At 37.8% G+C, this 22,354-nt stretch overlaps 1 protein-coding gene across 3 annotated transcripts in view; it reads left to right on the forward strand.

Annotated features, from left to right (window-relative positions):
- Positions 1-22,354, forward strand: part of FAM13A (family with sequence similarity 13 member A) — a 333,205-nt gene that overhangs the window by 28,109 nt on the left and 282,742 nt on the right. For all 3 annotated transcript variants that reach the window (XR_009701148.1, XM_061192618.1, XM_061192617.1), the window contains one exon: positions 5,304-5,513. Coding sequence is in view for 2 of the 3 variants with exons in the window: in XM_061192618.1 (XP_061048601.1) it covers positions 5,304-5,513 (210 nt within the window). In the remaining variant the exon portion in view is untranslated. The remainder of the gene's footprint in view (positions 1-5,303; positions 5,514-22,354) is intronic.

Raw genomic sequence — 22,354 nt, forward strand, 5'->3', positions numbered from 1 at the left:
CCCCCTTTTAACATAGCACACAGTGTACACCGTTTATGAATCCTCTTTAAAAAAACCAAAACAAAACACTCGAGACTTCCCTGGCGGTCCAGTGGTTAAGACTCTGCAATTCTACTTTAGGGGGCATGGGTTCGATCCCTGCGGGTAACTAAGATCCCACATGCTGCACAGCACAGCCAAAAAAAATCACTCTACAGTATATTTTGGAGACTGTTCCATTTTACATAAAGAGCTTTCCTCATTTAATTCTTTTTTTCCCCTGCACGCTCTTCCACTTTAAGTTTGTATGTGTCACTGCTTTAACCAGTCACATCCTGATCAGCATTGAATTGTTTCCAGTCTTTTGATGTCTACAAACAATGGTTCAGTGACTGACCTTTAACACATATCAAGCACTGTGATGTGTCTGTAGACTAACCTTTAGAAGTGGACTTCTGGGTCAAAAAATAATGTGCACTTATAGTCAACCCCAGGAGTTAAAATAAACCAGTTTTTTATAGTCACACCATCAGTGTATGAAAATCTGGGAAAAATTTGAATTAGAGATTGCTTTTGTTCTGCCTCTCCTTGGCATACCCTTAGCTGTACTTTAATAGGGTGTGTTCAGGTAATGCAAAACTAAATGTTTTATTGGGCTCAGTCAGTCATTCTTAACCAGGGATGTGAAATGCTCACTAGTGGAATCTTTTCAGAATACCCATGCAATTGGCAGTACCTCAGATCTACTGAATCAGAATCTTCTTTGAAAATTTATTTATTTATTTACTTTTGGCTGCGTTGGGTCTTCGTTGCTGTGCGCGAGCTTTTTCTAGTTGCGGCGAGCAGGGGCTACTCTTCGTTGCGGTGCGTGGGCTTCTCACTGCGGTGGCTTCTCTTGTCGCGGAGCACGGGCTCTAGGCATGTGGGCTCAGTAGTTGTGGCTCGCGGGCTCTAGAGCACAGGCTCAGTAGTTGTGGCGCACGGGCTTAGTTGCTCCGCGGCATGTGGGAATCTTCCCAGACTAGGGCTCGAACCCGTGTCCGCTGCATTGGCAGGCGGATTCTTAACCACTTCACCACCAGGGAAGCCCCTGAATCAGAATCTTGATGGGGCAAACTAGGGTAGGGCACCTGCCCTGTATTTTGAAAGGCTATATAGTTAATTACTCCATAGACAACCAGAAGCCCCTTTCTGTATTTGAAACTATTGATATCATGTTAATAAACCAAAGAGCCTGTGTAAGTTTGAGAGCAAGATACTTCAATTAGTTTTATTTAACTGTTTAAGTCAAATATTTGTTGTGGACCTGTGATACAGTAGGCACTCTGTCAGGTATGGGATATGGGGTGATTGGTTGTATAATTAACCATAGGTAGATATTGTGGTCATACTTTGTTGTTTAATGTAAATGTAGATATATAACAACTCGACATGAGGGAAACCTTTTATTATTTTAAAGGAATTTTAGGACAGAAAGCATTTATAAAGGCCGATGTTAAGGCCTGTTCAATAGACTTTGGCCTTTTTTCTTTAAAGAAAAAAATACATGTTTATTCCATTCAAAGGAAAATCTTATAAGTTATGAGGCATATCATCTTTATACTATTTGAAAATAACTAATCTTGCTGGCAGTGTTACTGGATTCCTTCTACTTTACCATTAAGATGCTGTGGGATAGTTAAATAGTGTAGGTTTCTCCACTTACCACTAGATGTCAGAATATGCTTACATATTGTCACATGACTTTCAGGGCCAGTGCGCCAATAAGAAAAATTCTGACTTCTGGCATATTTCATTTCTGTTGATGTATTCATACATTCATACATGTACTCATCAGACTTTGAAATAAATACTTCAGTTGTACAAGAAAGTAGTTGTCAGTGTTATATGTTATTTTTTGGTATTACTAAACCATTTATAAGTTGCTGTTTTGTGATGATTAACCCATATCTCATGAAATCAAATATGACAGAATCTCAAATGTATGACAATAACTCCATAAAGCTTTCTAAACATCTCCTCCCTCTAACGTTTCTGTTATAATCATTTCCTAAAAATTTAGAGTAGGAAAGATTAGAGATTATATAATCTGGTAAGCCTCACATGGGTATTGTATATATTATAAGTTCGTAAGGGACTTTTAAAAGCTACGTGGATTCTTTTTGCCAGAGTGTAATATAGCCATGTCCAGAAGTAAGCTTCTCCAGATTGAAAAATCACTAAGTATCCTAAGAGTTCTTTGGGTTAGAGATGTTCCTGAGGGAAGAGAGTTGTGCAAATAAATGGCATGAGGGCAGAAAAAATGGTTGAGAAGCACTGACTTTGATGACTTCCATTATAGCTTCTCTTTCCTCTAGTAAGGTACGGGGGGATCAGGAACTTCAAGACCAAAGCCAGTTCTTGGAGATGGGTAGCTATTTTTTAATAACTGGAAGTATATTTATTTGAGGAAAAGGTCAAAAAACCTTGTTGGAAGAGGGAACCTCAGGTCAAAGCTAGAAAAACACTGTGAAATCAGACCCAGGGGCATCTGCTGGTCCAAAAACAGGCTCTGGAGCTGGGTAAGATACAGGACTATGTCGTAAAATTCTATATCTTCAGGATCTGCACCTTGACCAGGAATGGGATTCTCTTTTATTGAGTGCTATCTGCTTGATGCCATTATATGTCTCTGAAGTTACAGATGAAGCTTTGTAGAGTAGAGGAAACAGAACTTGAAAGCTTTAAAAACAACTAAGCTGAAGTCTCCTGACAGTAACCGATATTCTGCAGTATTAAAGGGAATGGCATATCACATTAGTTATCTCTTGCTACGAAACGGATGACCCCAGAACATAGTAGATTAAAGCAGTGTTTATTGTCTCACAGCTTCTGTGGTTCAGGAATCTGAGCACAGCTTAGTTATGTCTTTTGTCTTCAGGGACCCTTGAAGGCTGCAGTCATGCCAGGACGTGACTGGGGAAAGGTTCACTTCCAAGCTCATCCATGTGCTTGTTGGCAGGATTCAGATCCTTGCGGGCTGTTGACCTGAGGGTCTCGGTTACTCATTGGCTGTTGTCCAGAGACCGCCCTCAGTTCCTTGCCACGTGGACCTTTTTATAAGGGAGCTCACAAAATAGCAGCTGATTCATCACAGTGAGCAAGCAAGAAGAGCCAGAGAGAGAGAGAACCCAAGGAAACAGAGTAGGCATCACAGTCTTTTATAACCCAATCTCAGAAGTGAGTTTGGAACCTAGTCACATTCTCTTGGTTAGAAGCAAGTCACTAGGTCCAGACCGCACTCAAGCGGGGAGGGGATTATACATGATATGGATACCAGGAGGTGGGGATCCCTGGGGCCAGTGGAGAAGCTGCCTAGCACACAAACTTACTGGTGTCTCCTCTGATTACGTGGTGCCCTGGCCCTACTGGTTGTTAAATATTTTTAATAGCATCTCTGGTTTCACAGATTTTTGTCAAAATTGGAGCTAAAATTCATGTCAATTTTTGATACTCATGTTCTTCATAACCAAATAATACGTGTATATGTAGAAGAACATAAACATCTTACCAGACGACAAACTCCATAAGGATCCTTGTGGTGTTTGAAATTTTTCTCACGGTTGATTTTTTTTTTTTTAGTACCTAACGTAGTGGCAGGTACTCATTAAATGTTTGTTGAATTAAAGGGCTCCTAAGATGTTTTATCAAATTATAAACTAAAATGAAATTAGCTTTCTTTTTCTTTAGAAAGAGCATCACAGTTTGGAGAAAAGAGAGAGAAGCCAAGGCTGATACGAGCAAACACCTCCCATCTAAATAAATCTAATAGGCTTCAATGCTTTAGGTCATTGCTAAAATTCACCATTAGGCTCTCAAAAGGAGAGCGGTGAGTTGAGTCCTTGGGTCACTCTTTTCTTAGAATGTTTCTCACACCTTTAACATCCCTCCGTGGTCTGACTCACTTGCTTTCGTGGTGCTCTGTCTCTTTGAATCCAGCACACTGAACTGGAAATCGTTATCCTCTGCCTTAAAGCAGCTGCCACCCTTCCCCCTCAGTTCACCTTATCCTTTGCAGTGCTTTCTCCTGGATTTCTCGTTTTCAAACCTTAAAGTTAGGTTTCAACCCTTCCTCTTCCCTATTTTCTTTTTGTACTAAGTTACCAAATCATCTTTATTCTCTCCTTTTCACTTCCTTCCCACCATAATCTGTCTTACAGTAGACTGTAGTCCCCCTAAGGCAAGCTCTCTGCCTTCTCCATTCTCTGCTTCTTTGCTAGCTAGGTCTTCCTTAAACCACGATTATGTTGTGTCTCTCCCCTGCCCGCCCCCAACTCACACACATTTAATGCTCCAATGATAAATAATGATAAAGTCTTCACTATTTCCCTTGACATTCATGACCCTCTACTGACCATTTCTTCCATTTTAGTACCCTATCACTCTTTGACCTAAGCACTCCATATTTTCATCTCCTACCTTTCTTTATGCTCTCCTCTCTCTCTGCTTCTCAGTTCATATATTTGTTTCTCTTTGTCAGGGATAGATCAAGTTTTTGTGGGTCTGATGCTTAGTCCTCCTGGGACCCTCTTTAAGAAAAAGAACACAAAATTAAGAGTACAGAATTAGGGGCAGAGCATTGGAAAGGGCCCCAATAAATGAGGGGCCCTGAAGCTTAAACTTCATTAGCTTCGCGGTACATCAGCCTCAGTCCCCCAGTCTTGCCTGTGGTTTAGCCAAAGATTATGCAGTGGAGCCAATGGCTCCTCCGTGAAGCCTTCTCTGCTGACCCCAGCCAACACTAATAATCACAAATCAATTGGCTAAAGGCAAGGATCTTGTCTTGCGCTACTTTACAGTCTCTGAGTCTTATAATTTGAATTTATTAATTACTAAAGAAGTAATAGTTCTTTATCAAATTATTACAGAGGTAATCACATATAGTTAAATTTTTTTACGTACATGTTCGTTTTTTCTTAAATAGTTGTTCTCAAAATGCTAAGCTGCTTTCGGAGCCCAGGGTAAGTTTCTGTTATACACTGTAGAAAATTATATGAATGAAATTTCTTTGTAGAGTAGTACGTGTTCTGTGTTTGTATGTGTCCTAACCTTAGTTTTAGACGTCAGCTTTTATAACCACTTATGATCTTTGTAGTTGGTATGTAATAGATGGGAAGATGTATTATTCTAAGAAAACATTTTTATAGGACGTGAAAATCTTCCAGTGCTTGATAATTATTCAGAAAATTCTATACTGAGATTTATTTACGTCGCTATTCTTTAGAGTTTGTACCTGTTTGTGAGAGACCTCTGTTATTTTCTGTGCATGTACTTTGCTGTTCCAGGACTCACCCAGGAAGGCCTTTTTCGGGTGAATGGCAACGTCAGGGTGGTGGAACAGCTTCGATGGAAGTTTGAGAGTGGGGTGCCCGTGGAGCTGGGGAGGGACGGCGACGTCTGTGCCGCGGCCAGCCTGTTAAAGCTCTTCCTGAGGGAGCTGCCGGAGGGCGTGATCACCTCGGCGCTGCAGCCTCGGTTCATTCAGCTCTTTCAGGGTCAGTACGCTGAATCCTTCTACGAATTAAAGCAATTTTAGTTTTCAGCTAACACTAAGGTTTTAAATATTAAATATTTAAATTCTAAATATTAAAATAGGATTTTAAATATTTGTGGTCTCTCCATAACCATCATCTTGCTATTTCACTCTAGATCTTCAGCTTCTACCCTAAAATAATGCTAAAGTGACGATGAAATACCATTATATTAAATGTAATTTCTAAGACTATTGGCATATGAATACGTAAATAACATAATATTGAAAAGCCCTGATTCTTTGGGGCCAAAGAAATTCTTTTCTGACTGCTTAGTGACTGCCATGGAAGTATTGATACTAAGACTAAGGCATTAAATTCTATGTAGGAAATATTAATTAATTAAATTGTGTTTGGTTAGTGACCTTTGAGACCGAAAAGTCACTGGTGGGCTTTCCTTTTCTTATAAGCAAGACTGAGTCCTAAAACAGTAGTTGTTTTACATAACTGAGGTTAAAATTGATTTTTTAAATGTTCTTAAACATCTTTTTTTCACTGCAGTATAGTTCATTTGCAATATTATATTAGTTTCAGGTGTACAACATAGTGATTCAAAATGTTTATATGTTATACTCCATTTAAAGTTATTATAAAATATTGGCTATATTCCCTGTGCTGTACAATATATTCTTGTAGCTTATTTATTTGATAAATAATAGTTTGTACCTCTTAATCCTCTACCCCAACCTCTCTTGCCCCTTCCCTCTTCCTTCTCCTTACGGGTAACCACTAGTATGTTCTCTATATCTGTGAGTCCGTTTCTGTTTTGTTATGTGTATTCATTTGTTTTATTATTTTAGATTTCGCATTTAAATGATAAGACAGTATTTGTCTTTCTCTATCTGACTTATTTCACTAAGCATAATACCCTCTAGGTCCATCCATGTTGCTGCCAAGGCAAAATTTCATTCTTATTTTATGGCTGAGTACTATTCCACTGTATATGTGTATATATTAAATATATATACCACATCTTCTTAATCCATTCATCTATTGATGGACACTTAGTTTGCTTCCATATTTTGGCTATTGTAAATAATGCCACTGTGAACATTGGAGTGCATATATCTTTTCAAATTAGTGTTTTCATTTTCTTTGGATATATACCCAGGAGTGGAATTGCTGGATCATATGGTAGTTCTATTTTTAGTTTTTTGAGAACCCTCCATACTGTTTTCCATAGTGGCTGCACCAATTTACATTCCCCCAACATTGTACAAGGGTTCCCTTTTCTCCACATCCTCACCAACATATGTTATTTGTGTTCTTTTTGATAATGGCCATTCTGACAGGTATGAGGTGATAGCTTGTTGTGGTTTTGATTTGCACTTCTCTAATGATTAGCGATGTTGAGCATCTTTTCGTATGCCTGTTTGGCCATGTGTATGTCTTTGGAAAAATGTCTATTCAGGTCTTTTGGCCATTTCTTAATCAGTTTGTTTTTTTGATGTTGAATTATATGAGCTATTTATATATTTTGGATATTAATCCTTTATTGGTCATATCTTTTGCAAATATTTTGTCCCATTTAATAGCTTGTCTTTTCATTTTGTCAGTGGTTTCCTTTGCTGTGCTGAAGCTTTTAAGTTTAATTAGGTCCCAGTTGTTTATTTTTGCTTTTGTTTCCTTTGCTTTAGGAGACAGATCAAAAAAAGACTGCTGCAATTTATGTCCGTGTTTTGCCTATGTTTTCTTCCTGGAGTTTTATGGTTTTGGTCTTACATTTAGGTCTTTAATCAGTTTGAGTTTATTTTTTATATGGTATGAGAAAATGGTCTCATTTCATTCTTTTACATATAGCTGTCTAGTTTTCCCAGCACCACTACTTGAAGAAACTGTCCTTTCCCCATTATACTGTCCTTTCTCCTTGCCTCTTTTGTCATATTAATTGATAATAAGTGTGTGGGTTTGTTTCTGGGCTCTCTATTCTGTTCCATTGATCTATATGTCTGTTTTTGTGCCAGTACCATACTATTTTGATGACTATAGCTTTGTAGTATAGTCTGACATCAGGGAGTGTGATACCTCCAACTCTGTTCTTCTTTCTCAAGATTGCTTTGGCTATTCAGGATATTTTGTGTTTCCATACAGTTTAGAAGTCTTCTAGTTCTGTGAAAACACCCATTGGTATTTTGATAGGGATTGCTTTGAATCTTTAGATTGCTTTGGGTAGTATAGTCATTTTAACAATATTAATTCTTCCAATCCATGAACACTGTATATCTTTTCATCTGTTTGTGTCATCTTCAGTTTCTTTCATCAGTGTCTTACAGTTTTCCAGGTACAGGTCTTTTACCTCCTTAGTTAGATTTAGTCCTAGATATTTTATTCTTTTTGATGCATTGGTAAATGGGGTTGTTAACTTCTCTTTCTGATTGTTGTTAGTGTACAGAAATGCAACAGATTTCTGTATATTAATTTTGTGTCCTGAAACTTTACCAAATTTGTTGACGAGCTCTAGTAGTTTTTTGGTGGCATCTTTAGGATTTTCTGTGTATAGTATCAGGTCATCTGCAAATAGTGACAGCTTTACTTCTTCCTTTCCAGTTTGGATTCTTTTTATTTCTTTTTCTTGACTGATTGCTGTGACTAGGACTTCCAATGCTGTGCTGAATAAAAGTGGTAAAAGTGTGCATCCTTGTCCTGTTCCTGATCTTAGAGGAAATGCTTTCAGCTTTTCACTGAGTGTGATGTTAGTTATGGGCTTTTTGTATACAGTCTTTATTATGTTGAGATTCATTTCCTCTATACCCACTTTGTGGAGAATTTTTATCATAAATGGTTGTTGAATTTTGTCAAAAGGTTTTTCTGCATCTATTGAGATGATCATATGATTTTTATTCAATTTGTTAATGTGGTATATCACATTGATTGTATTATAAGGTGGTTTTAAATGAAGAATCTTCATTTTTCAAGGTACTAATTTTAGGCATAATCATTATTGAGTTCTCCCTCCTAAATACAGGAAGAAAAATGATTTAGCTTTGAAAAGCCATTTCCTTCCCTGTTTTGGCCAAGTTAGGGTAAAAATGGGAAAATGTATTTTATAAGAGTGTTAGATACCAGATTAAGAAGGATGTTACTTAAAGCCACATTCCTTTAAAGCAGTGGTATAACTATTCACATGTAGTATGCTAAAGAATGAGTAAGTGAGAAGGCCATGTTGTATTCTATTGAAAAACAGGAATAAAATATGAAAGCAAAAATTGCAGAACTATTTGTCTGTTATGGTTTTCTTCAGTGCTTTTAAGTTTTTTATCAGTAAGTTACATTTTAAAATAATTGCTACAAAAGCAAGTTGAAGATTTACAATATTGTGTGCTTAATACAAAATATTTAGTAATCAAATATTTAGTATTACAAAGAATCTTTGTTACTCTTAATATTATATCTTATAATTTATAATACTATAATTATATATTATTATAACTTATAATACTATAATCATAATATTGTCTTATTGTACTACTACTACTTGTGAATACTTGTGAATTTTAAAAGTGTTTATCACATTTCCTAGAATAGCTTTCATTTGATAATGAGAATGCACTGTTTTATTCATTTTTTGTTAATTTTTACATTATAGTAATGTGTTATAATTCAGGTTTTCTTTGTAAATTATCATTCATGACATGTTTTCTTGGTGGCTAAAAAAGTTGATATGCATCAGGAAAAGCAAGGGGTATCATTCTACTAGAAGTAAGACTGCTTATTTAGTCAGCCTTGGGGGTTGTGTGATTGTGCACAAATAACAAATTCTGAATGGGGCAGAAAAACTAATTTTTGCTTTATTGGTAGTATTCTCTCATTCCTTGAAAACCTCTGAGGTTAGATCTGAGAAGTTCAATAAAGGAAGTACTAATGAAGTACTTACAAGTTAGGTAAGCTGCTAAGTAGAGGGAATAAAGTATGTCTTAGGTGCCAGACAGTATAGCCTTTATAAAATAAACTTCTCTCTTTAATAGTCCAGGTAGAAAATATGCAAGTAGGGCTTCTGTGCTTCTGCTGGTTCACCCTGTGCACAGCACTCTCACAGTAGAGGGTACCCGCTGCGACTGGTCACCCCAAAGCCAGAGGTTGAAGGCTCTTTGCAGACTCACTAAGCAGATATTATACTTGGCCTGTTATGATATTCTCATCTGTTTTCTGTTAGACAATAATATATAATAAAACTTTTTGATACAATTTCCCTAGTAAAGACTACACTATTTTTATATTTCAATTCTTATGACACCAGATTAAATAGTTTTTTTGATAGTCTCTCACAAATCAATGCCAGATTTCTTTTTTTAAAAAAATGTTGTGGGCCTTTGAATTGTATTCTGTATAAAGAGCAAGCTATTTGTAATTGAATATAACTTAAAAGTTTTCAGCTCAAGCTCATCTCTTCCATACTTTAGAGGATGGAATTCTGGAGCCCCAACTTAGTATATTTTTAGACATTTAAGCTAAACCACAAGTGCCACCAAGGACAGCATGGCTGACGCCTGTGAGCAAACCCGTGCTCTAGATCACCCTTTGATCTTATAGATCAACAGTGGCCCCCTGTGTGCATGGTCATTTAGATTCTTTCCTCTTTATAAAAAATTATCAGCTTTAGATAATTATCAACTTTAGACTTTGTCTAGTGTCTAAAGCTCTGAGACTGTATATATTTTTAGTTAGCAAACCAATATATCTGCATACCAGGTGTTATCAAAAAGTTCTACCTAAAGTTGATTTCTGCCAGAGCCTTTTGCTTCTGTCAGATGCCTGCTTTAGACAATTCATCTTTAAGAGAGAGACTCTAAAGGATCTTCAGTGATTATCCTTTTCTGTTGTCATGTTAAACCTATCTCTGATTGTACCAACTTGCCTTCCTTAATTTAGGTTTCCAGTATAATTGTCTCAGTTTGGCTATATTCCATGACTTCTGATATTTTATCCTTATCTTGGTGGGCCAATAATATATCAATTTTTTATTTTAATAATTTCAGATGTGTTTGGGGAATAAATATGAATGTCAAGCAATAAAATGATTTTAGGATAGGATTCATTTAATTTAGAATTAACTAGAAATCCCTTTATAGTATTTGAATGCTCTCTATTGAAAAATCTTCTATAATATAAGTACAAATATTTCTGCCTCATAATGGAATATTCTTTTTGTTGTTTGACTTGGATCAATCCATCAATATTTATTTAACACCATCTACTTATACACTGGATGGTCCCAAGAAATAAAAGATTAAACTTCTTGACTTCAAGGAGTGTGCTATTTAATTGAGGAGGTAGAATGTATGTTGTATACCTTCTGTAGTCCTTCAGATGAGTAAGTGCATTCAGTTGGTGATCACAAGGAGAGGAGGAAGCCGATCTGGATTATGGTAATCAGAGAATACTTGGTGAAAAAAGTAAAACTGGCGTATGTAAAATTAATTTGAATGGAGAGGAGAATCTTCTAAGTGAGGAAAGGGCGTGAGTAAAAACACTGTCAGTGTAAGACAGGAATGTCTGACAGAATTGTCCATAGCTAAAGGAAATTTGCCAAATATATAATTTAAAAAGTAGGTTGAGACTAGGTGGTAGAGGGTCTTGAACGTTAGGCTAAAGGAACTAATATTTATCTGTAAGTAGTAAATACTTGAAGAAAGAAGTCATACGATGGAAGCAGTATTTCAGGCTGTGCTGTGTAAGATGGATGGATGGGGAGATGCTGGGTGCAGGGGGACTATCTAGAATACTGGCAGAAACCTTGGTCCTCACGACCTGTATCTGATAAGTAATAAGCAATGGAATATTTTTTTAAATCGGGGGTAAATATACATAATGTAAAATTGATCATTTTAACCATTTTAAAGTGTACGATTCAGTGACATTAAGTGCATTGCCAATGTTGTACAGCTATCACCACTACCCATTACCAGAACTTTCTCATCATCCCAAACAGAAACTGGTAATAGAATTTTAAAGGAAGGTTACCAGAGACAGAGATATTAGAGAGAAAACATGAGCAGAAACATGATAGCTGGTAATTAGAGGGTGAGCGTAAGAAAGGAGTCAAAGATAACCCTAAGTTTTGAGTTTAGGTGACTTGAAAAACTGTGGGACGAGTAGCGTGGTGGCCTGACTCTGGTGGCCATAACTTTGGTGAAGCCCACAGAAATGGGACCTGGGAAGGCCACAGCAGCAGAGGGCGTTTATTAAACTTTTGTGAATGGAAACAGTTAAATTAGGAAGGAAATTCTGAGGCAAGGTTGACACAGCACTGGGGAGAGCTCCCTGCCAACTCCTGTGCTTTGACAAGGCTTAAAGCAACTAACGTTGTTTTGTCTTCAGTAATTCAAATCTTTTCTATCTGTACCTAGGGTGGGTCTTAACATTTTATAAAATGCTTCAGCCTGTTAGACTTGATCTTTTGTCCTGAAATGAAGAAGCCCCGTCTTCAACTTTCTAGGAACCTTCTGTGACTGACTAATGCTCCTTCTCTACCTTCAGGTGAATTTGGGACTTAGCCCAAAGGCTCAGATGCTATTAGCTTGGTAGGATCTCATGATCTCTTTGTGGGGACTTTATTGTCTGTCTCCTATCTCAGAGATCCAGCTGTTGTTATTGAAGAAAGAGGAGAGATCCTGATGTGGCATCTTGGTAATTGGTCTATTAATAACAATAATGGAAGTCAAGAAGGGAGGATTATGGGGCCATGATGAGGAGCTCATTTTAAATGAATAAAATGAACATCAGTGCTTGGGAGAGGGGTATCAAGGCTGAAGATGTGAACTTTTTATAGTCATCTTTGTAGAGTTAACTGTGTTCATACTTATAATCCTGAGCATCACTTATGTGTGGACAATATTGTAGCTGTAAACTGATGACAGCAAGGGGATTTTATATACCTTTCATCATGATTTAAGTACCTTTTCTGTGCCAAGATTTTGCCTAGAGGCTTTACATATGTGTGCCTTCCAAACTCCATTACAGCTACTCCTACAAATATTTCATAGATAAGAAAAGTGAAGTTTGGGGAGGGTAAGTTACTTACCAAAGAGCAAGCAGCTAGAATGTGCAGAGCTAGGATCTGCCTCACTCCGAAGCCCAAGCTCTTTCCATCATACTGTGCGTATAAGTCAGCTCAGGCTGCCATAAAAGAATACCACAGACTGGGAGACTTAACCAACAGAAATGTTATTTTCTCACAGTTCTGGAGACTGGAAGTCCAAGATCAAGGTGCTGGCCAGGGTAGTTTTTGGAGCTCTCCTGAGCTTGCGAGTGGTGCCTTCTCACTGCTGCCTCCCATGGCCTTTCCTGTGTGTGTGCTCTCCTGCCTCTTCCCCTTCTTGTAAGGACATCAGTTCTTTTGGATTAGAGCCTCAGCTTTATGACCTTACGCAACCTTAATTACCTTTGTAAAAGCCCCGCCTCTGCATACAGTCACGTTGGGGGTTAGGGCTTCAGCCTGTGAATTTTGTAGGGACGAAATTCAGTCCATAACACTACTTTTTTTTTTTTTTTAAACATTCTCTTTTTACCAACTTTTTTTTTTTTTTTTTTAACTTAGGGTTTATTTATTTATTTATTTATTTATGGCTGTGTTGGGTCTTTGTTTCCGTGCGAGGGCTTTCTCTAGTTGCGGCAAGTGGGGGCCACTCTTCATCGCGGTGCACGGGCCTCTCACTATCGCGGCCTCTCTTGTTGCGGAGCACAGGCTCCAGACGCGCAGGCTCAGTAGTTGTGGCTCACGGACCTAGTTGCTCCGCAGCATGTGGGATCTTCCCAGACCAGGGCTCGAACCCGTGTCCCCTGCACTGGCAGGCATATTCTCAACCACTGCGCCACCAGGGAAGCCCCATAACACTACTTTTAAAAACATATCACAGTTTGGTATATGTATGATTAAAAATTAATTAGTAAAATGCCTACAGTAGATGCTAACTAGGTAGTCTCTGGTATAGAAATCATGACTACAGAATTGATGGTTTTTTCTTGGAAGTCTTTAAAGATGACTAGCAGAGCTAGGAGTAAGGAATGAGTTTAAAACAAATGATAAGCTGTGGGAAAAAATGTTACTGGGGTGTGTTTTCGTTTTTTGTATAGATAATTTTCTGTATTTTTGTTTGTATTTTAATATTGAGTCTCTTTAAGAATTTATTCCTTTTAGTGATAATAGGTGCTAGTGACTCCTCACTGCATAATACCTAGAAGATATTTTATTTATATAACCTCTTTTGATCCCAGCATCAACTCTAATGAGGTACAGATAGGATAATCTTCATTTTGAAGAAAGAAATTATAGCATGTGGCTTAGAGCATAGGCTCTGGGTCCATTCTGACTAGTTGCAAATCTGTTTGCCCACCGCCCGCTGCATTGGTATGGACAGGCTACTTAAGCTTTCTGTGCCTTAGTATATTAGGTATCTATTGTTACATAACAATTTTCTTAAAACTACTATAAACATGTATTTTCTGTCATAGTTTCTGTGGGCTAGGAATTCAAGTGTGGTTTAGTTAGGCAGCACTGGTTCAGAGTCTGTCAGGGAGTTGCTCTCAAGAGTTGTCAAAGGGCTGCAATTATCTGAAGGCTTGACTGGGGCTGGGAGATCTGCTTCTAGGGTGGTTCATTCACATGGCTGGCAATTTAGTGCTGGCTCTTGGTGAGAAGCCTCAGTTCCTTTCTCTATGGGCCTCTCCTGATGGCTACTTGAGTGTTCTCATAACATGTCGCTGGCTTCCCCCAGAGTGAGCACATCAAGAGAGATGGAAGCTATCTTTTCAATGACCTAGCCCCAGAAGTCAAATAGCATCATTTGTCCCACATTCTATTCATTAGGAGCGAGTCCTTAATCTGGCCCATATTCAAGAGGAGAGGAATTAGGCACCATCTTTTGAAAGAAGAAGTGTCAGACTTTGTGGACATTGTGAAACCACCACACTTAGTTTCCCTAACTGTTGTAGTAGTTTGTTCATAGTAGTGTTTACTTCCTGAGTTTGTTGTGGATACTGAGTTTATCCATTAAAGCACTTAAAACAGTGTCAGTCATATATGTTTAATAAATGTTAAGTTAGTGCTTCTCAACTGTGGAAGCCCAGAAGAATTATCTGGGAAGCTTTGAAAAAAATCCCAGAGATCATTACATCCTACACCAATTAAATCATCATCTCTAGAGATGAGACACAGGCATCCATAGTTCTAATACAGTCTTCCTTCCCTGTACTTATGTCCCAATTTATCCTCAACCCTCGCTTCCACCCCTTGGTTTCTTAGTTATACGAAGACAAGCCATTTAGTGTGATTTCCCTCAAGTTTTCCACTTTTAACCTTAAAATTGATTTCTTTATCCTTTCTGTATCCTAACTTCCCTGTCTCTTAAAAAAAAATTACAGAAGAATAAGTGCACCTACCTGCCTAATGATTAAGGAGGAGGAAGGAAAAGGGACAAAATGAGTTTCAGTTTGGAGTTAAATGAAGATTTCAAAATTCTTGCCCAAGTTAATTGAAACTACTTGAACTTTTGATTGTTGGTTGAGCTGGTAAATCACACAATATGGACCATATCTTCCAGAAATTCATTTGGGAATATTTTTGGAATGGCTACCAGTTATCAATTTTTATTTTTTTAAATATTTTATATAATTTTAATGAAAGCATAAGCCTGCAAATATGGCCTGTTATATATAGTACAGGACTTTTTTTATATTAAATCAGTGATTGAAAATTTTTCAGTTATTAAATTGAGGTGAAGGCATTGTTTGGTATTTTATTGATCACATAGAAAAGTAGGATACTGTCCTGCCAACAGTGAGCTTACAGTTTTATTAGGGAACTAGAACATGTACACAGAGAGCCAGGATACACAGAATAAAGTGGGGTTGACAGCGAGGAATCATTTCTAAGTCAGATGATAAGGAGAGTTTATGGAAGAAGGAATTAGTACTTGAACTGGGCTTTGGAGGGCTGGTAGAATTCCCACAGATGGTGTTCGTTTTAGGAAGAAAGGATTACAGGAGCAAAGGTGTTTGGAAAACAGAGGTACGTGATTGCAACAGTGAGCACAGAGTGTGTGTTCAGGAAGGTGGGGGGAATGGGTAGTTAATATAATTGGGTTTGGTGGTTTGTCAGTAACATTATTAATCAAATACTGAAGTGGCACATTGTTAAGTGATTTTATTACTCTCAATAAAATTCATCATCTTATTGCTTTTGACATATTTTCCTTTATTTAAAGAAATATTTTTGTCAAACTAATACATGCATACGGTTTTATTAAAAAATCAAACAAAATTGAAAGATTTTTATAGAAAACCCCTACACACCCTTTGGCAGCCCTTAATTTTCTTTCCCAGAGCAAATCAGTTTTCACTTATCTAGCTGTCCTTTTGGTATTTGCTTCCATTTGATAATATAATGTTTTATCTTGATCTCTCACTTTCAGACATCATCTCACTGCTTCCACTTACGAAATATGCGGAATTAGCTGTTACATTGTTACTTACTCCAGTATCGTTCTATCATAATTTTAGCTGAATTCATAATTAATTTTTACCTTGTTAAGACTATGTGAGGGTGTGTGCCTGTGTGAGGTGCATTGCCTGATGTTAATATTTGTCTGAGGTTTATAGAAAATTATGTGAATGAAAACATATCTGCAGTTTTTTTCAAATTGCTCCAACAAATCCACCATTACCTATTTTTTTTCAAAACATCACATAATTTATCAACTCTTTATTTCTGGGGCGATTCCTCTTTGGCCCTTTTGCTTCTTCTCTCCCGGTAGGAGGTGTCACCCTGAGCCTCCCACACCAGTCTTCCTGGACCTGCTCTTTCCTGCAGTCCCTTCTCGTCTCTTGTGTTGGACACTCAGCAGATCCCTTCAACCTGGAAAATATTGTCTTTTGGTCTTGGAAATGTACCTGTCTTATCTTTTATTGTGCCTTTAGAGGCTTGATAATTTTCTTTTAATTTTGTTCTCTGTGAAATTCAGTCAACTTTATTTTCCAACCTTGTTTGTTTAAATTTTAGCTTTTCGATTTTAATAGCCAACATATTTATGCTCTGTTTCAAAGTGCTCTGTTTTATAGCATTTTCTATTCTTATCCTTTCTGAGATACAAATAAGGCTTTTGGTGGTATGTGCTTGTTTGTTTTTGGTTTGGTTTTCTCCCCCTTATATTTCTTTTTGTATCTCTTTACTCAAACATATGAGGATCTTTGGCTGCTGTGATTTAGGATAACATTTTGTATGTGGGCCGGTGGGCTTGTCTACTGGTGTACCTCACTTCAGGAAGAGTAGATGGTGGGGATATAGAGAAATCTAGCTGTTTCGTTGGGGACCCACTAATGTCAATGTGTGGACATATTTTTCTCTTCAACCATTGAGTTCCTCAGGAGCAGGAGTGGGAGGGAGGTGGGAAGTAAGCTAATGGGCCCGTTAGTTCTTAGCACATTTTCACTGATCTTTACATTTTCCACTGTGTTCCTTGCTCTAGCCCTTAGCTATCTCAGATGTCCAAGAATACACTGACATTATGAAGAGCCTAAACTTCAGCACTCCTGCCTGCCGGCACGCTCGCCTGGGTGCTCGGGGTGGCGGGAGCTCCCTGGAGCCTGATGGGCTTTCACACAGCCTGTCTGTTTTCAGTCACTTGCATTCACTTCCAAATGGCTTTGAAATCTCATCTCCTTCTGTCTTCTCTGCTGTTCTTTTTTTGCTTGCGGGCGCTTATACTTCTTAAACATCATTTTACTGTCATTTTAGTGGGGTCTTGGGAAGGATATGTGATCAGTTCGTCTCTTTAAATGGACATTCTCCTTTGCCTCCCCCCGCATACTTGATTTTAAATGGGATAGAATTTTATAATAGCAGCTGTTCAAACAATATGTGAGAGTTAAGTACCTGTGAATTTTAGCTTACGAGCATTTGATAATCCAGACAGCATCTGTTTTTCTTAAGAAAACCACCCTAGTAATGCCACTTTAATCAGCACAGTGCCTAATTGTAAAGAAACCTAATTTCATACACTGACTTGCACTTGAGTCTTCTGCTGGTTTTCTTCATTACGTGAGGTATTCACTAGATAAATTTGAGTTAAGGCTGTCTTTTATCTATTCTATTGATATGTATCATAATGCCACGTGTACTGTTTGACGTTAGCTGAGTGGTTTTGCCTTGCAAATTTTAAAGTACTATGCAGATGTTGGCTAGTTATAATACTAGTTCTTAAGTCATTACTCCTTGGGTAGTGTGAGCTCCAGAGGAAGCGTATGAAATATTTCCTTCCCTAGGTTCATTCCTTCGTACTGAGTTCCTTTTCTTTCAAAATTATTCAACCCTCACAAATTTGTTTCTATGAAAAAGAGAATCATTATATTAAACTCCAAGTTTAAGCCCTTTCCATTTTCAGCATATGCCTTTTAGGTTTTCTATAAGCAATGCCAAATATATAAATTATGCATTTTTTCTGGGTAAAGACCTAAACTCAGAGCAGAAAGCATTGCCATTTGCATATCTGTCCAAGCTGCCGGTCAGTCAGATGTGTGAACCCTCCACTGGAATAAATGAGAAATGTGGTGCCAGGAAACCCAGATTTCCACACATGACTTTATACATTTTGATGATATTCCAGTTTGGTTCTGCTTCCATCCAGATCCATGTGACAGGAAAAGCCTCATTCTTGTTTATAATCCCCTATAATCTCTAAGATTGTAGATCCAGATAACTAGATGATCGTTTGTTTGCTGAGTACACATATAAATATTTTCCTCTTAGTGACCTTTGACACTGTGAGGTAGTCTTAGGTACTGAGTGGGATTATGCAAATTTGGGAAGAGAGGTCATGACTGAGCAAAGTTATTCTGCATTAGAACAACTGGTCTTACGTGTGTGAATATGTGTGTATGTAAATTTACTGAAATCTTCCATCTACCTTGTCTTTTCAACTGTGTTCTCCTTATCCTTGATTGATGGCTTATACCTTAATTTCTTGTCCTTTTAGTGAGTTATTAAGAGGAAAAGTAGATAAACTCTTTTTTTTTTTTTTTTTTTTTGGTACATGGTAAATGACTGATGTATTATTATTGAGGTGATTGCTTAAAAATATTATATGTGGATGGGTACATGTTTCTGGAAGTACATTTCACTTTCTACTATATATGCTTTTTTTTTAAACAAATGAAAATCTATTCAACATCATTAGTCATTAGGGAAGTACAAATTAAAACCACCATGCGCTACCACTTACACATATCAGAATGACTAAAATTAAGACTGACCATACAAGTGTTGGTGATGATATAAAGGAATTAGAGCTCTCACACACTGCTAGTATGAATGTAAAAATGGTACAGCACTTTGAAAAACAGTTTGACAGTTTTGTTTCTTTTTTTAAAATGTATCTACTTTTTAAAATTGAGGTATATTTGATTCACAAAATTATATTAGTTTCATGTGTACAATATAGTGATTCAAAATTCTTATAGATTATACTCCATCAAGTTATTATAAAATATTGGCTATATTCCCTGTGCTGTACAATATATCCTTGTAGCTTATTTGTTTTATTTTTATTGGAATATAGCTGCTTTACACTGCTGTGTCACTTGCTGCTGTACAGCGAAGTGAGTCATACATATACATATATCCCTTCTTTTTTGGATTTCCTTCCCATTTAGTAGATAAACTCATCTTTGACTGAAAGTTCTCATCTAACTTTTTCCTACACTGGATTTTAGAGCCGACAGAATTTCCTTATTTATTGAGATACAATTTACACACCATAAAATTGACCCTTTTAAAGTGTACAGTTCAGTGGTTTTTGTGTATTCATAGAGGGCAGTCATCACTACTATCTGGTTTTAGAACAGTCTTATCGCTCTGAAAAGAAACTCCAAGGCCATTAGTAGGCACTCCCCATTCCTTCCCCACTTCCCCCCGCCACTGCTACCAGCCCTAGAGAAACACTAATCTACTTTCCACCTATACAGATTTCCTATCATGGCCATTTCTTATAAATGGAATCACACAATATGTGGTCTTTTGTGACTGTCTTCTTTCAGTTAGCATAAATTTCAAGGTTCATCCATGCTGGAACATACATCAGTACTTCATTCCTTTTATGGCTGGGTAATAGTCTATTGTATGACTATACTACATTGTATTTATCCATGCATCCATTGATGGACATTTGGGTTGTTTTCACCTGTTGGCTAATAGGAATAATGCTGCTATGAACATTTATGTACAAGTTCTTGTATGGACATATGTATTAATTTCTCTTGGGTATCTACTTAGGAGTGGAATTGCTGAGTCAAATGGCGACTTTAACATTTTAAAGAACAGTTTTCCAAAGCAGTTGTACTATTTTATGTTTTCATCAACAATGAATGGAAGTTTTAATTTCTCTACATTGTTGATAATACCTGTTATTGTCTGTGTTTTTTTATTTTCATTATCCTCGTAGTACAGACAGTAGAGTTTTGTAATAGCATGAAGATTATGGGCTTGAAGAGGAAAAAGAGAGACCCAGCAGCTCCAAGTCCAAGAAGATAATGTCTGTTGGGGATTTTTGGAACAAATTATTGCAAACCGAGTGAAATCCTCAGTAAATTCTGCATTTTTCATGAATGCTTTTGTGAGGAGGTCTTGTTTCGATTGAGCTGGAAGAGGGAAAGAGAGAACAGCCAACAAATGAGTTATTAAAAAAAGAAGTAAAACAACTTGTATCAGTAGAATCAACTCACATAAAATATTGAAAATTTGTGTAAAGAATATCAGTTTGAAGGGATGCCAAGTGATGAGCTTACTAGACATCTGCGTCTCTACCTGAACTGAGCTAAGCTGTGTCTGAACCCCTGCTTGGCTGAGCCCATGGACATGGTCAAGTTTTACACTGAGTCCATAAGCAATTTGAAGACTTAAGGGGAAGGAGAAGACATCCAGAACAGTCTTAAATAACTCTGGGCTTGATGGTCTGGTGTCCTGTGACTTAAACCAATCCAGTCTACTTACAGCTGAGCACAAGTGTCAGCTGCATCCGTAGTGGAGGGCGGGTAGAGTAGTCGTAGCATGATTTGCACTGAAACTACATATTAACTGTACTTTGCTCGCTTAATATAGCACTAGATTTATGGAGAAAGCCAAGTTTTATTGGCTGGGATATTGCCAGTACTGTTGAAGATTAGCGTCATTGTGGGAGGCTCCCCCTCCTATATGCTATGACAGTTTTTCCCATGCTCCTGTGTACAGACATTCCCACATTATAAACAGGTTCTTCAGCTGTTACATGCTTGTGTCTAACATTTAGCCTAGGTGTGAGCTCTTAGTTTTGATATTCAGATAGAATATTTTACATGCTTGTTATATTTTTAAGCTATGTCTTCGTCCCCACTGACAGGCATTCAGCCCTCGGTGAATGCCCGCAGAATAGATACACTGATCTACTACTTAGGTCTCATGGAGAGTTAGTTTTTGGCTATAGGACTGAAATGTGAAGTATCACCTCTTTGTTCTTCTGTGCCCTTTGCCTTTGCTTTAACATGTGGGTTCCTTCTGGGAGTGGGAGTGTCAGTGTAGATACCAGCTAATTTGGCAATAAACACGCCTCTGCATCTGGCAGAAGCTAATCAGAATGATAAGATTTGTAGTTTTATTAATAGCATCTAAGAATAGGCTGTAATTTATTAATTTTTATTAGTCACTTTATCATCCTGCCCTTTGAGAAATTTGCGTGAGGCTTCTGAGAATGTTGTCATGGGCAAGGGTTGCGAGAGAGCTGTAAAAATATAACCTCTCCTTTTACATGGAAAAATACCAATTCCATTAATCATAAGATATAATTATGTATATAAACTTCTCGTCACTCTGAAGAAGCGATTCCACTCCTGAGGAATGAAATGCGGGGGTAAGATTCAGGCTAATCAAGGGTAGCTGGCGTTTTATGATTATTTTTCCCATTCTTCTGTGAATGCGTATTTAGAAAGAAATATGGTTCGTGTTTTGTTTATTCTTACATGTTGTATAAAACATTTTGTGACCTGACACTCTTGTAGGCTTTTATTAATGTGTTGTTCCCCGCATACTCCCCAGGACCTAAGAAGCTGTAATTGATTGTAAATGAATGAAGATTCCCACCCCCGACTACTCACCAATTTTGCTTGTTTATTTGTTGACTCAAGAAACATTTCTTAAATGTTTACATGTCTGAGACAGTGTGCTAGGTGCTGTGTAATAATGATGCTAGTAATGGCAAGCTTTGTTGGAGCGCACCGATCAGATCATGTGCTCTTGAGGTCAGACTGCCGGGATCTGAGTTGCAGCTCGGTTCCGTGGGAGCTGTGTGAACATGGAAAAGTTAATTAATCTCTCTCTTTCAGTCTAGTCATCTCTAGCCGGGGGTGCCTAAGATTCCTATTGCTGCTGCGACAGATTACCAGAAATGTAGGGGCTTAAAACATCACACGTTTACCGTCTCCTTGTTCTGTGGGAAGTGTGTAAGCTCAGCTGGTTTCTCTCCTCCAGGTCTCACAAGGTCAAAACCGACGTGTCAGTCAGCCTGAGTTCTTGCTGCTTCCAGGCTCATTCGGGTTTGGGGGAGTTGTCAGTTCCACGTGGTTGTGAGGCCACGGCCCCTGTTTCCCTGCTGGCTTCTCTGCTTTTGGAGGCCGTCCATATTCTCAGGCTTGTGACCTTCCTCCGTCTTCAGGGTCAGCAACAGCTCACTATTCTATCTGATAGATGAGCAAGTTTTCAGAAATCCTTGTGTGAGACTTAATGAGGAAATAAAAAGCTACTTCAGTGAATCTGGCACCATGAAGCTAAATATTTTGGTTCTTTT

This window comes from Eubalaena glacialis, chromosome 5, assembly GCF_028564815.1.
Source record: "Eubalaena glacialis isolate mEubGla1 chromosome 5, mEubGla1.1.hap2.+ XY, whole genome shotgun sequence".
NCBI classification, from domain to species: Eukaryota; Metazoa; Chordata; class Mammalia; order Artiodactyla; family Balaenidae; genus Eubalaena; species Eubalaena glacialis.